General features: G+C 39.7%; 2 protein-coding genes across 2 annotated transcripts; both read right to left on the bottom strand.

The window, feature by feature from the left end:
- Positions 1–1,019: 1,019 nt before the first annotated feature.
- znf598 (zinc finger protein 598) lies at positions 1,020–10,012 on the bottom strand. The gene is made up of 12 exons (XM_079252248.1): positions 9,804–10,012; positions 8,452–8,564; positions 7,496–7,625; positions 6,576–6,787; positions 6,239–6,456; positions 6,073–6,166; positions 5,341–5,534; positions 5,169–5,244; positions 4,210–5,081; positions 2,623–2,788; positions 2,315–2,462; positions 1,020–2,210 (listed from the first exon to the last, which is right to left on the bottom strand). The coding sequence occupies exons 1-12, from the start codon at positions 9,975–9,977 to the stop codon at positions 1,836–1,838; spliced, it is 2,772 nt and encodes a 923-aa protein (XP_079108374.1). The 5' UTR covers positions 9,978–10,012; the 3' UTR covers positions 1,020–1,835.
- A 2,522-nt stretch (positions 10,013–12,534) lies between these two features.
- Positions 12,535–15,633, bottom strand: slc25a17 (solute carrier family 25 member 17). The gene is made up of 9 exons (XM_079252373.1): positions 15,480–15,633; positions 15,032–15,092; positions 14,864–14,930; positions 14,551–14,702; positions 14,109–14,225; positions 13,867–14,015; positions 13,440–13,535; positions 13,224–13,309; positions 12,535–12,793 (listed from the first exon to the last, which is right to left on the bottom strand). The coding sequence occupies exons 1-9, from the start codon at positions 15,534–15,536 to the stop codon at positions 12,640–12,642; spliced, it is 939 nt and encodes a 312-aa protein (XP_079108499.1). The 5' UTR covers positions 15,537–15,633; the 3' UTR covers positions 12,535–12,639.
- Between the last annotated feature and the right edge of the window lie 98 nt (positions 15,634–15,731).

Consider the following 15,731-nt stretch of genomic DNA (forward strand, 5'->3'; position numbering starts at 1 on the left):
AGTGGTGAACGATGGAGTAATACCATGGTCCTCAGTACTTCTGTCAGTTTCAGTCTCATTAAATCCCTTATGCACAAAGTACTGCCCAATCTCCATCAGTGTAATCAGCATTGTTGTTTTATCTCGAGTGCATTTTATGGGAACCTCCAAGTTTACAGTAGAAAGATGGCTGCCCCACAGATTAAAAGTGGTTTTAGTTGCAGTTATACTTACTCTTCTGTCAGCTTGTGTATTGTAAAAGCAATCACAGACAGTGCCAGAGAGTGCCATCTAAACATTATCAGTAAATATGATACTACTTATATGCACAACTTGAACATAATGTGTAATCATATTTTACTGCTAATAGCTAGTCCATTCGGCTAGTACTGTGTTTCTGAATCCTGCTCTTCAGAGACAACTGTTTCAGAATAATTGGATTGATTGTCCAGTTCCTTGAAAGCCTCCTAATGAGTCTTTCATTGAAGTCAGGTGTATTAAAGTAGGAAAGCATCTAAAAAAACATGCAGGGGTCCCAAGATTCACAAACACTGGATTAGCTTAGCAGTGAGCAAACACAACTTGCTTTCTATCTTCCAGCATGGACATGGTCAACCTGAGCATGAAACACCTTCAAATGATTAAGAATGTTTCTTTGAAAATTTCGATACACTAAAACTGATTTTAAAGAGTTTTCTAACTTTAAAAGGGTAAAAATACAGTCTTGAGGAGAAGTATTTTATTGAAGGATGTTGGCATTTCTAGTTTGCTTTTTTAAATTTTTGCCTGATTATTAGTTCAATTGGGCACCGTCAAAAAAAATTTTTTATTTTCAAACATTATTTTCCAAGATATCCTACCCTATTAGTGCAGAAATAACCTATAGAAGACATTTTTCACCAGCAACTACAACAAATAAAAGGAGTCTTGTAAACTGAATGTTCTGAAATGGACATGGTGAACAGATTTTGTGCTAGATATACCCAGTAACCCCAAATAAAGTCATCTTTGAAATTACAAATACTAAACATGAGCTTGAGAACAAGCAAGTTCTTTTATTTTGAGTTTCCATTTGATATCTTGACCAAAAGCCCTGATGAACCAGTTCCACAAATATGTCAAGTTTACTGGCGAGTGATTTGAGTAGAACAAAGGAAATGTATGACAGAAAACAGTTCTATTATGAACAAAAATTTGTTCTAATTTCTAAAGCAGCTTACTTTTCATCATGCCCTCCTGCCCCAGCATGGTGTTCAATAACAGGCATTTCCCTGCATGAAGCGACAAAAGCAATTAAACAGCTAAACTTAAATAACGTTTGTTTTTTTTGTTTTTTTTAACCAAGCAGCACCGCTGGAGTTATGCATACCTTAGCAACTCCAATGTTAACAAGTAAAAGGGTAATCCTCTGTTAATGTTTTTAAAAAAAAAAAAAAAAAAAAAAAAAAAAAAATATATATATATATATATGATTAATTTTTGTTTTAGAGAGCAATGCCATCTCTACTTTCATTGAACTGGGATTTCTGATTAGACATCATCTGTGCGAGTGCCATTTGGAGGCATCCTCAAAGGATGCGAGTTGAAACAAGAGTTAAGATGGAGTATTCCCTTTTCTCAACTATAAAATCATTCACACAAACCAATCTATGTAATCCTCAGAGAGGATCCTCATAAACCGTGATCCATCATTGTGAGAGACAGGCCTCAGACTCCTCTGGGATGTGGTCAAACAGGAAACGGGCTGCTGTTTTCCCACACCAGCTGCTGCAGTGCCGCAGGGCTTTAAACAGAACTTCGGGGGCAATGCCATTCTACCCCACAATGGCAAACAGTGCAGAGGAAGTCTAAGGCGGCTAACTAATGATACGGCTAATTGACTGCAAAGAAGGGAATTCCTCGTTCTCCCTTATGTGCAGGGTCTTGTGGGGGTTAAAGTCTTTGGGGGCAAGTACCTGTCTGCAAGTGGGGCACACCTGGCAGTCCAGTTCAGCTGCCGTGTTGGCCATCGTGGCGGGCATCTGCCAAGCGTTTTTCTTGTTCTTATTTTTCTTTCCTCCTCCAGCACCTGACTGCTTCTCCAGAGCTTTGCAGTCTCCATGGGCAGTCAGGAGCTCCTGCTGCTTGCCAGTGTCCGGTAAGAGCACCAGCAGCTCGTTGAAGATGCGGTTAAAGTCTTCTCCGAGCAGGTCCTTACAGCTGCGGTGATACTGGGCTGCTGGGATCACACTCTGGAAATAGATACAAGAACAAGGTGAGCATTAGCAACACATATTCAGCTACTTTGCAATTCATTGATGAAAAGAGGAAAATGATAGGTTTGCCTTGTGAGTACCTGTCTGAACTGGGCAGAGTAGTTTTTGAATTGGTTGAACTTTGACTCATCATAGTGGAGATACTTTCTAATGGACTGGATAAGCTCCAAGTTCCTCTGCTGGAAGTCATCTGGCACCAAGTAACCACTGTCTGACACCTTGGGTGGTCTGTAACCCCCCCCCCCCCCCCCCCCCCCCCCCCCCAAAAAAAAAAAAAAATCCAAAAACAGCAAGAAAAAAGAAGAAGAAGAAGAAAGGCCAACATCTTGATTAGTCAAAAAGACTTTAAAGAGGAGAAAGGATAACATGAGAAATGAACACTGCTTACATGGTAACTGCAGAGGGTGCTGGTTCCACCACGTTGCTATTAAGAGGGATTCCAGTGAAGCCTGGAGGAGGCTTAGGGGCTGAGACTCCCAGACCAGGTGGAGGTGTGGGTACTGCAGTGGATGGGGCAGGGGTTGAGGCCTTCATTGGGAAAGATGTCTTGAAGCCTACAGCAAAAGTGTGAATGTATTTAGTTGTGTTTTAAACAATCTAATTCAAGTTCACAGGATCTTCCTTCCATGCATTTCCATCGTTATAGCAGAGACAGTTGTGTTCTCGAGAACTGAGCAAGCCTCAAGCAACTACACTGTCTGCTCTATCTGTCTATAAACTGAAATGGGGCACATTATGAGCAGTGGAGGGAAATAATGCTTGATATATTTGGATTTTTGAAGTCACTACCAGGTCAAAAACCCAAAATAAACAACACTAGCACTTTGAGCCCACCAAACAATTCATTTTAAATTCAGTAGGTTGTTCAATTTTCAAGTATGTCCATTTAATTTCAGGTTCAAGTCATGCTGCAGCCTCTGTACCGTGGAAGTGGGAAGTTGAAACTCTTTTTGTCTTATTCACAGTACATTCTCATCAGTAGTAGTTATTCAGCTAATAACTAATGGTGCTCTTCCACAGGGGGGCACAAGTCCGGTTCTCGGGATCTACTATCCTGATTTGATTCAGGCGTGTTGGAGAAGAGTTGCATTTAAAGTTGCAGGATAGTAGATCTCAAGGACCAGACTTAGACACACCTGCTTTACCAGAAGGCTGTATTCATCAGCTGTCTTAGAGTGGCATTTTAGTCCCAAGTGCTGAGAATGTGTGGACTTTAGTCCTAGTGTAAAACTAAAGAATAAAAGCTATTTATTAACTTTCTGCAATCAAGGGTTTATTCAACTCCTCCAGATATTTAAGAGACCTTCAGATGTGTCCCAAGTGGCTTGTAGAGAGATGTGCGCAGACATTGAAGTGGAACGTTTTTGGCTCTATTTGACAATAGCAGCTGATAAAGCGGTATCGTTTTATCTCCCACAGCCCAATTCCGGACCTGCTCTTCAGGAATGAATGACATATTACATCAAAACACAATGCACGCACTTGTGAAACCTAGGGAACAAGCATTACGTGTTTCTGTACTTTGGAGGCATGGCTTCAGGTAGAGCCTGAAGGAATGGGTTTTGACCTTTTAATTTTCAAAATGAAGCTTGCTTGAATTGTTTTTCCGGGATCTTCTATTTTACCTATAATAAAAATGATTGGGATCTTTACCATGATTGAGATCTAAGTCAGCATCTGTTAGAGACATGGTAGCAGAGGTTTTTCAGGAGCATTTATTGCTATACATGCTTAAAATCCCCTCCACACTCCAGTTGCATGGCTTCAGTGTGTGTGTGTGTGTGTGTGTGTGTGTGTGTGTGTGGGGGGGGGGGGGGGGGGGGGGGGGGGGGGTTGGACTTCTGAATTATACAATTTCAAAATGTATTTTGCTTGAACAGTTTTTCCCAGGATCTCCTTTCCTACCTTTAACATTCTCACATAAACATTTAAAACGGAACATGACAGAATATGTGGATGTCAGGCTGAGTTGTACCTGGTGGTGGTTTCTTGGTCATAAGAGCAGGAAATTCTTCCTCTTGTTCAGGGGCAGGGTCTGTGCTAGAGGGTGGGGTCACCTTTGGTGAATCTGTGTCTACAGCTGGGGATGCGTCGGAGAAGCCGTTTGCTAATCCGCTCACCGCTGTTGCTGTCACAGCATTGGAAAGTGGTTTGTTCCAAGATTTCTCAGGGACGTTTTCCTTCTGAGCGGCCGTTTCCACTGAGATTGTATTTACAGTTGTTGTGATCCCTGATGCTGCAGCCACAGATGAGGAAATGGCAGCTGCGCTCTTCTGTTTTTTCTTCTTATTGGCTTTAGAGGTGGGGAGATCTGTGCTAGGGGTTGGATTTGTAGAAATGGAGGGTACGGTCGAGGGTTTGCTGTTGCCTCCTTTTACAGTGAGTAGGGAGGAGATATCCAACATGGTGGGGACAGAGCGGAACTCCTGCTGTGTCATTCCTCCGCTCTCATCGTCGGAAAGAGAAGGAGAAAGACGGGATGCTGCTTTACCATTTTCCCCAACTTTCTTTTTCCTGCGGGAGGAGGATGGGTTTGTGGCAGAGAGGGGCTGTGGGCCAGAGGGAGCCACTGACTGAGAAGGTGGTGGCCTGGAGGAAGGAGGAGGAAGAGTAATGGGCTTAGCTACAGCAGTGTGACTGGACCATGCAGAGGTGGTGCCTGCTGCGGGCTTGGGGGGCCGGACTCTTGAGACGAGAGCAGGGAAATCCTCCTCTTGAAAAGACGAGGTCTTCTTTGGCTGGGCGGAGTAAGCCGGGGTCATTGGGGCTGAAACTGCAGTGGTTGAGAGACTAGGGAAGTCGTCCTCCTTCAGAGATGCTGTAGACACCACAGGAACTGACTTCACACTGGAGGAACACCAAAACAAAACCGTTTTTGGAACATTTCAACTCAGACCAAATGATATTTTTGAGAAACCAAGTGTTAAAGGTTACATGGGTGTCGCAGCCGTGGCTCCTAAAGCTGGGAAGTCATCTTCATCCCCTGGATTTTTGCTCTTCATTGTTCTCACTGTTAAAGATTACAAAGACATTAAGACCACTGCTGCTGGTCTCTCTGTGATAGGCCAATCAGCGGGAATTTGTAACTTTTTATTTATGGTTGTACCTGGAGGTTTGCTAACTGTTTTGAGTTGTCCTGCTTGGTGTCTGGGCTCCTCTGGCTCTGTTCTCTCCATCCTCTCCTCCCTGATGTGCTTGGGGGCACTCCTCTCTTGCACTGCAGCCCTCTCTGCCTGTCCACGCACAGCCATGGAGGCCCTCAAAGCAGCTTCCACCTGCCTGTCCTCTTCCTCTCTTTCTCTGTTTGGAGAAGCAGACAAGCAGTCAAAAGCTGGAAAACACCACCAACATGGCGTGAGTAAACCACAGCCGAGGACGATTAGGCTTTTACTGCAGCAGACACTAATTTTGATTAACAAATTTTTACAGAAACAAGAGACAGAAGAGGCAAAACAGAGCCCGGAAATCCTCCAGTGACACCATATAATATTTGTATGACTCACCAGGTAAACATTTCGTAAAATAATGATTATCCTTCATTTCATGTAACTCTCTCTACCCTACTTTTTGGGAGCAGACTAGCTTGCCTACTTAACCGCAAACTTTGAAAACACCATGGTAAATTATTTGGACATTTCAATCGACAAACTAAATACAGATGCACAACAGTGGAGTAACAGCGAAAGTTTAAGGAATAACTAACCAATTTATTGAACATTATTCTATAAGGTTTCTGTGTTTTCTTTGTGTGCAGACTTACAAGAATCTATCCAGTAATACCAGAGTTGCAGCTGCCAATCCTGCAACCTTTGTGATTAAATCGATTCCAAACACTCACCGGGAGTACCTCCAGCTCTTCTGTCCCCCTTGAGACCTTCCTCTTCCTCCTCGATTGCCGCGGAGCTCCTCATAGTCCTCTCCTGACACCAGACCTAAGGATGCACAAGCTTTTATCAGTTTACTGCCTCAAAACTTCAGCTAGAGTAGCAAAACCACCATCTGACCTTCATTCCTCCTCTGTTGTCTGGGAGCATAGTTAAACTGCAGGTCAATTTGGCGGTTCTGTCGAGCCTCTGCTCGGTTTTTGCTGTGTGCTGCAGCCTTGTGGGCTTTGTAGTCAATCTCGGTACGGAATGCGTGGGTGAACTGTTCAGTGGCGCAGCGGCCTTCCTCGCACAGATAGTGGCTCTCCCGAAAGTGCTCGCTTAGATACTGGTAATCACTAATAATGGAAGGGTTAAAAATAAAAAATGTAAACATCTAGTGTAAGACTTCTTTACAACAAAACTGAGTAACTAAACAAAGCTGGTATTTCGCTTATTGTGAAACGGTAATAAACACCTGTAATATTCCTGAGAACCGTCGGCGTCGCAGAAATGGCAGAAGAAGTGGTCCCTCCGTAAGTGCTTCAAGAGTTCATCGTTATCGAGGTAACGGTCATCGCAGAACTTGCAGAGCGGGTGTCCTCTGTGACTCGTGTCATCTGGGTCTCCGTGTGCTCTGTGACGTGCCAGTTCCTTACGGTTATACCATTTCCGTTCATGGGAGAAGATCTGGTGGGAGGTGTCAGGTTTTAAACACACAACCATTTGTTGTTCTGAAAATATTAGCATTACTTCTGTTTCTTAAACCATCTGTCCTCACAATTCTCAGGAATAAGCACAGATCGGTTGATTTAAGGAAGGATTTCCCAACATATCTACAATGCAGTAAAACATTTTACATTTAAGCCAGTAATATCCACCTGTGTTTACTTCAAATATTTCAGTACCTATTAAAAAAAAAAAAAAAAAAGATTACCCCTCTCAGATGTTGCTATTCTGATGCTAAACTTTCAGTTTCAAACAATTGTTATGGTTCTTTTTCAGTTTCAGTGTCTGCAAAATATGAGATTAAAAGACGTTTTCCTGCATTTTGTTTAATTTAGGACAACATTGTAGAGTGCAAGATCTTTTGCAAATGTTTTCCAATATTGGGAGATACTGTCAAGGCTTTGATGCCCTCAACTGGTGCAAAATTTTTACCAGATTAAATGTTTAATGTATTACCAGAATTTTGAATATGAAACAGAGGAAATGCATAAAGGAAAACTATCCATAAAGTCAATTAAACAGAAGTCACAAAAGTTTGATCTTTACATTTTAACATTGCCAGCGTGAATCATTAAACTGATATGTAAACAATATGTCAAGCTGATAACAGTCACTGATCTCATTAACTGGTTGTGTTAGTAGAGGAAATATAATCCCGACTTGTTATACCTTGAGATGTTTTGAGCAAAGTTTACAACAGAAGAGCTCGTGCTGCTTCCTCATGTGCTGTTCAAGCTCCTCAAATCTAGAGAAAACCTTTGGTTCTGGACAGCGAACACAATCTGACAACAGCAAATGCCTGATAAAAAAAAAAAAAAAAAAAAAACACCAAGAAAGTTAAGTACAGCACCTGGTCAACTCAGCTATAAACAAGAATAATCAGTCAATAAGAAGTATTTATTTTAATCCCGCATGTCATCCAAGTTCATGCGAGCACTCTGACTCCACTCTGTGTGGTTGCCATGCTACTGTGTTTACAATTACCTGTCGAGAGACAAACACCTGGCAACAGAGCCTTTGCTGTTGTTAAGAGACCAATATAGGAGCCTCCAGGAACACATTTTACCAAAACAATGTACACACACAAGTTGATAACTACTTCCACTCCACCCATGAACGGATGCTATCACAGGGTGATAAAACTAAACACTTTTGATAATCAGCAGCAACTTTTGTTGTACTTTACATTTTCTGGATGCTTCCATAGAGCTACTGACTGCATTTATTTTGGCTGGTTGTGAGTTCCTTTATATAAAATAAAAGTGACATTTCAGAAACATTGTTAGTCACTTTTATTTAATGGAAATTTCGTTTGCATGTTCAAAACAATCAAACATTAGCTAACAGATCACCAAAACTGGGCTTAACTTCATCCACTCAACTCAAATAGACCAACTGATGACAGAAAAACTAATAATTCATTGAGGCTACAGCTGATTCAGTGGGTACATATGTGTTTCCTAGAACGTGCAAGTGAAAAAACATATATGTACATTCTCCTTCAAAACAATCTTTATCTCCATGTCTCATTACGCTACCAATAAATAAACTAAATACCACCAGTTTGAGTTTCTATTTGTTATTACCAGAGAAAAACAATCAGAATGAAAACACTTGTCTCTTACCTGTACTTAGCATAGATCTTCTCATCAGCAAAATAGATGTCATGCTTCTTCTCACAGGGGAACTGCTGATAGGGCAAAGACTGAAAGGCCTCCAACTTTTTCACAAACACCACCTGAGAGCAGTATCAACAGAACAAAACATGTCTCATAAAACACTGTCTTATAAAGTTGAGAGAAATGGCAGGAAATCGTTAGAAAAAAATTAGAAGATATAGATTTTGAAAGAAGTTTTCTACAAGTCGTTCTGAGTAAAGAGTTTAGTTTATCCCAGTTAACAAACCTAAAAACATATGTGAATCATAACAAAGATTGTTAATTGTTCTTTCAGATTTAATGGCTCACTCTTACTTCTACTAAAATATATGTGTGATCACAGGCATACTGAAAAAAATAATTACTATAGCCAGCTCATGGCAGACCTATGTCTTGGTAGTTCTGGGTTCTAAACAAATCTCGTGAGGCCATTAACAAGCAAACTGTTTACACCTCTTGTATCTTGCAACATTTACTGTAACCTGAATATTTTAAAGTTTGAATTCATATTAAAATTGCTCCACAAGTCATTTCTAATGTGCAATTCTGCAACACTTGCACTGGGCTTCTTGATCTCCCACTATGTATTACATGATGGACAATCCAGTGACTTCTGTCAATCAAACTTTTACTGTGTTTCAATTATATTAAACTAACAGGATATTAAGAGAAACTTAAGAGTTATATTATGGAAGATCACAGTTTAGTTGATGAAAAGACATTTTTGTTCCCATGTTAGGTTCAGATTATGCAGGTTAGTGAGTGACACAAATATCCACCAGTCATGTTTACACTACATTCAGCTCAGTGGTTGGGGTATATTTTATCTTGACCAAAGCTAATGATAAAAGTTGTTATAATCAACCTAGTCACATGTACATGACCATTAACTTTTAACTTAAGTGAGCAGACACCACCCTTTTAAATATGGCGTAAGATTTAAATACACAGCAAACGAGTAAATCTAATAAGCATATTAGTAATGTAAATGATAGTAATTTGAACGTTATGTGCAGAAAGAAAATTAGACAAGGCTAAGAGCACCGGCTCACGCTAGCTGTCATTAGCTGCTAACTGCGTGCCTGTAGAGTGGCTCGTGTTAGCATTAGCTTGTTTAGCAAGGCAAATGACAGCAGGAAAAAAGTAGCCTCAGCGACAGGCTGTTGCTATTGACTACATCTTTCTCTGGTATATTTCTTTAAAGCAAATATGCTATGAAAATAGTTTTCTCCACGCAAAATTAAATGGAAATACTGACAGGGCCTAGCTGGCTCCAGCAGGCATACAGCCTCGGAATATAGCAGAAGTGAGAGGCGCACCTTGTCGAGCTCTTCCCGGCAGACGGCGCAGTATTTCTGGTCGCACAGCACCCTCATCTTCGTGGAACAACGGTAGCAAACCGGATGATCACATTTTCCCAAGGCGAAAATATCAATATCTTGGCAGCACAAGACGCAAATCTTCTCTGAGTCTTTAATGACTGTAGAATCCATATCGTTAAAAGGCACTAGTCAACCTTAATACTACTTGGGAGAACCACAGCCGCGAAGTGCTTACGTAATTACGAAAGTGTGAACTACTGCCGCGTCACGTAACGTTTGGAGTGTCCACGATTTCCACAACATGTGGATGAACCAAGTTACGGGCGGCTGCACCTCGTTCATATCAACATATGTGTAAAGATCTACGCAGGCGGTCATGACTGTTCCACGTGTGTGCTGTGGCGTTCACCTGTGCCTGGACTGATGGGGTTCTTTGAAAAACCTTTCACGTGCTTCACAGTTCTGGAAAACACATGGGAACAGGTAGATTTCTGCGTGATGAGGATTTATTAACAATGCAAGTTGGACCAAACGGAGGCAAATCATAGCTGCCAGTTTAGCCTGATGACATTTGACCACTGTGTGCATGATTTCCATAACAGTTTTGTTTTTGAGCTTTTCTGGAAAGTGAAAGTAAAAAACGTGGCAAAACAGAACATTCATTTAAGATTATAATTATTGTTGTTGTTGTTGTTATCAATAATAATAATAATAATAGTAATAATAATAATATTAATAATAATAATAATAATAAAATCTTGGCAACACAATTAAATCAGTTGATAACCTACATGATTTATTTATATACATTCTTTTCTTAAATCTGATGTGTAAATGTGCACCAATGCACATATAAATATACATAAGATGTGTTATGTATAAAAATAACGTTTATTTTAGATGTTTGCTTTCCATAAATTTACAAAAAGAGACAATACACTATCAATGATTATTAGGCGAGTAATTTTTTAAAAAAAATTATTTTTTTTAAGCATCTTGTCATTTCAATGCAAGTTCTTATATAAACTTGACTGCCTATTTGATTTCAGCATAACAGGAGATGTACATTTGTGTATTGAAGGAAAGTGGTGGCCTTATGAGACCAACACCCTATATCAGGTGTGCACAGTTATTAGGCAGGTATTTTACTTAAGCCAGGAGTGGGCAGCAACTCCACTCCTCGAGGACAGCAGTCCTGCAAGTTTTTCTCTGCTGCAACAGACCTGACACAAATCAATGAGTAATTAGAAGACTAGTTAGACTATATTAGCAATGCATGATGCGATTATGTGAACCATATTTAAGACATACGGAGATGCCTCAAGTACATAACTACTGATGACCACTAGATGGCAGCACCGAAACATTTTTCGTTTCAATTTTTAGTTTTTTCAGTTTAAAAAAAAAAAACCTCAACACATTTATTCAAAATCAGCAAGACAGCACAGAAACATGGAGAAAGTGAATTTATTTATTTTTACTTATTTATTTCTGCCATTGCACTCTTCAGGGATGGTAAAACTGACACTTTGTGATCTTGTGTTCTGCACATTGACATATGTAAAAAAACTATATGGTATGGATTTTAGCCTGTGTAAATTCATACATAACTTCTGATAAGTGAGGTGGGGAATAGGGACACATATGACTGTAAAACTAATCAATAAATAATCAGCATTAAGAAGTATCTTTGATACAAGGCTTTAGAACATGCAAACAGGAGAAGCTTCAAACACTGAAATTTAAAAATGAAACATGTTGCTGATAAAATTATTTGCATTTCTAGTTTTATCCTCTAAAGAGGTTCAAGGAAGACACTTTTACAGCTTTAAATTTTGGTTCCAATTAACACCCAACCAAGAAGTATCAATGTCTTATTATAATATTAAGTTAACCCATTTTCCTGATATATATGAAAAAAATGTTAATAAAATTATTTGCAACTTCTAGTTTTATCCTCTAGAGAGGTTCAAGAAAGACACATACTTTTACAGCTTTTTTTTTTTTGTTCAAATTAACACCCATCTAAGAAGTATCAATGTTTATTATAATATTAAGTTAACCCATTTTCTTTATATATGTCCATTGGGTAGTTTGTTAAATTCGTAACTTCTGATAAGTGAGGTAAATAATTTTAAAAAGAACTCCACATATTTTATGCTTCTATGGTACGTATTTCTGTCTAAACAAGTTTCAGTTGAGGCTTGTTACCAGATAGCCTTAATGTTGTGGGCAGGATGGTGGCATAGTGGTTAGTACTGGGGCCTCACAGCAAGAGGGTCACTGGTTCAAGCCTTGGGTCAGGGTTAGTTTGAACAGTGGTCTTTCTGTGTGCATGTTCTCCCCATGTATGCGTGGGTTCTCTCTGGATATTCAGTTTCCTCCTACCATCCAAAGACATACATGTTACCCTGCCTCTCACCCAATTATTGTTGGGCTCCAGCTTCCTCACAACCCTAAATTGAACTAAGCGGTTCAGAAAACAACTGACTGACTAATGTCATATGTACGGGAAGAACTCAGAAGTTGAACTTTGCTTGTCATGGTGTTCCAACCTCTGTAATTAGGCAAACAGTCCATAACACAAGCGCACATTTTTTTTCCATTTTCCTCAGAAAAACAGTTGCAGTCAGCACAACAAACAGTAAACGTTCAAGTAAAACCATTTATTGGATGGAATATTTGCAAGATGTCACATTTAAAGAGACAATGTCTTTAAGAAGTTGGTAATTTTGTAGGAAGTTTAATCCTCTATCCAGTGGACCGTGAGCAGATAATTTACCCCTCTTCAGTGCTTTTTTATCATCCAGTGTGCAGGATTGTGGCTCACTATCTAGCGTTTCTTCAAGTGGCTGTTGCTTAGCCCCATGACTCTGAAGGTGCAGCTGGCTATCTTCTCATAGAGAAGGAACATGAGGGCAGCAGTCAGCACTGTCTGCAGCAGCTTGGCCTCCAGGCCTTTAAACAGGCCCAATATGCCGTTCTTCCTAAAGCAGAAAGCCAGAATTAAAAAAACAAAACAAAAAAAAAGAAAACCACCAATACAGTGTTTAATACTCATATAACAATATGATAATAAGATATGTGGTGCCTACATAATGAAAAATTGTCTTTATAATATGAAAACTTCATGAGGAAAAGCTGACTCATCTCATGCATCATATTCTGGGTACCAAAAGCAGGTATGTTCTAAACTGGAAATGCTAAAACCAGTTTTAACTTTGAGCAAAATATCAATTGCCTCACTTTTCTAAATTTCTTAAGAAATTCTTTGCAACCCACATTGCAAGTTCATACATGTGCTCCAAGTCAATATTTTCCTTTATATGCTGTATTAACATAAAGACACTAAAATAAATGAGACACATAACAGCACAACTTTAAAACTGGTTGCGTAATTTTTTAACAAACACCCACCTTGCCCTGTTGACAAGTAAACACTTGATAGTTCTTATACTTGACAGCAGTTTTGACTTCTCTGTTGATGTTCTGAACTGACCAAACTGGAAACAAAAACAAAACAAAATTAGGGGTATGAATTTAACATCTTTTGACTTTTTTTTTTATTATAAACTACCACCTGTTATTTAAAACGTGAACAATTAATGACACAGACATACACACAAAACCCACCCTGAGAATGGACTGTATAGTCTGCAGTGGGTATGTAACAGTTGTGGCGATGGCTTTGGCGACAGCGCCAATCATGAACACCTCGAGGGATGACAGCTTTGGGAAGAAGGAGGAGGATCAGTTACATTGCAATATGGCAGAAAATGAACAGTTGTTGATTCTAATGCCTTCGTTTGCTCTTCTTTCTTTGCCGTTACCATCATAATGTTCATAACCATTACATTTTTTCCACAAAAGCTAAGGTAGACTGGAAAACAGTCAAAATGCATGTGGTTTGAATCAGAACCACAAAACACGCTGTGTCTGACCTCTGGTTAAGTCTCCCCAAAGGTCATGTGCACAGAATTACCAAGTGCCTGCATATCAAGTGTTTTCTCATCCACATAATGACTCTCAGCCTTAACTTTACTCAATCTTTCTCACTCACCTCCCTGGGAACTCCTCTCCTCAGCTGCCTCTTCAAGCCTTCATAAATCATGAACTGGATGGCAGGGTTCAGAACTAGCAGCAGGGACGGAAAGGTGCCGTTCCACAGGGCGCCAATGCCCTCATCACGGACAATCTGCACAAATGCATCTGAAAATATAAAAGATTAAGGTACTGTGTAATACAGAGTAATAAAAAAACATAAAATCACAAAGGTTTATGCTCATAGAGATGGTCAATTACCCAGAATGCCTGAGTAGTTGGTGGGCTGGATGTCTGAACTGCGAAACTTGGAGCCCTGAAGCTTCAGTCTGGTGTTAACCACCCACAGAGGGGTTGTAGCAAGTACATTTATAACACCTGAAGAGATGAGGGGGCAATGAAAATGAAGACATGTCACATTTCTAAAAATGTTTATTTGCTCATCTTTATGCTTTGTAAAAAAACTCATACAGGCATTATTGTAACCTATTCAAGATAGATTATATTTATCTTTGACATAAGACACACGTAGAAGTGTCTGTTTACTAAATAAACAGGTGTTTTTCACCCAGCAGAGCTCAGTCGTGAGAAAAGAAATGTGACACTCACATTTGAAGATAGAGGGATTGTCTGGATTCTGGAAAAACAAGTTGTTTTTTTTTTTTTGTTTTTTTTTTACTCATACGGATATCAACCATCTCACCTGCAGCAATGCCTATGATTAAGTCAGTGACAGGTGCTGGCTGCTTTCCTCTCAACCAGCTGGTTTTGAGGTAGTGGAAGCAGTAGAAATACACAAAGTTGGAGCAGCACAGACTACAGATGACAGGGAACCAGCCTCTGTAGGGAGCCAATCTGCAAAAGGCATTGAAGACACAGTGACACATCTCAGTCCTTTCAGTGCTGGTAATACTGTTTCTACATTCCACATCTTCCTGAAACACACTTTAAATGATGCCTTGAAATAATGACAACATTAAAATTACAGTCAGATCTATTAACACGAATCCACTTACAGTCCTTCTTCTTTCACAATGTCTGCCAGTATGGCAGGAGTAGAATTGGCCTTCCTATTTTCATCCACTGGACACAAACAAAAGAGCAGTATTTTACTAAATATTTCCCTCTGATTTCTATCCTTACAGCCTGTATCCATATGAGACTCCATGAACTCTGTACATTACCTTGAAGACGCAATCTGGCAGTATCGAGAGGGAAGAATATCGTCATGGCAGTCACACTTCCCTAAAACAAATTATAGTTCAAATCGAGACTTTTACACGCAATTACATGCGAGATATTTAAAAAAAAAAAAAAAAAAAAAAAAAAAAAAAAAAAAAAAAAACCCGCTCCCAAATGCAATAGAAGAAACAAAAAACCCAAATGGGAAACACATTAAAGATGAAGATTTAACCATTAGGTGGGTTGAGGTTCGTTTGTAGCTTTAATGTTATTCTGTTAATGACAACATTTGGCCTCTTTAGGCTTTCAACAGCTGGACATGTAAACATCTGTATCGAGACAGCGTTAAACCGCGTGGACACTGACAGTACAGTTATTTACATAAGCAAAATGAGTTTATTCTAAAACAGAAATTAATAGTCAAACCAAACCAAACTGATGGTTACTTACCACCGCTCCTGCCATTGCGTGAACCAAACTCTCATATGAAAAAACCTCCGAGCCCATGGTCACAACAGTTATTTGTTTTTCTGAGGCCAAGCTGTTGGTTAGCTAATAAAGCTGTTTGCGACTGACTTTACAGTCACAAATCCCCCTCTGTCTGTCTATCTGTTGCCTTCTGGTTTTAATACACCACTTCCTTGTGGACCAGTCGCCAAAAGGCATCATGGGTAACGTAGTTCAATTCTAACTGCATAAACA

Source organism: Telmatherina bonti (assembly GCF_933228915.1).
Source record: "Telmatherina bonti genome assembly, chromosome: 14".
Classification (NCBI taxonomy): Eukaryota; Metazoa; Chordata; class Actinopteri; order Atheriniformes; family Telmatherinidae; genus Telmatherina; species Telmatherina bonti.

Coding starts and splice junctions, on each gene's coding strand:
- znf598 (XM_079252248.1), bottom strand. CDS start 9,977: ATGGATTCTACAGTCATTAAAGACTCAGAGAAGATTTGCGTCTTGTGC. Junction 5,535..6,072: donor AAGAGCTGGAGGTACTCCCG/GTGAGTGTTTGG, acceptor TTCTCCAAACAG/AGAAAGAGAGGAAGAGGACA. Junction 2,211..2,314: donor ACTCTGCCCAGTTCAGACAG/GTACTCACAAGG, acceptor ATCTATTTCCAG/AGTGTGATCCCAGCAGCCCA.
- slc25a17 (XM_079252373.1), bottom strand. CDS start 15,536: ATGGGCTCGGAGGTTTTTTCATATGAGAGTTTGGTTCACGCAATGGCA. Junction 15,093..15,479: donor ACGCAATGGCAGGAGCGGTG/GTAAGTAACCAT, acceptor AATTTGTTTTAG/GGAAGTGTGACTGCCATGAC. Junction 14,226..14,550: donor AATCATAGGCATTGCTGCAG/GTGAGATGGTTG, acceptor TCATCTCTTCAG/GTGTTATAAATGTACTTGCT.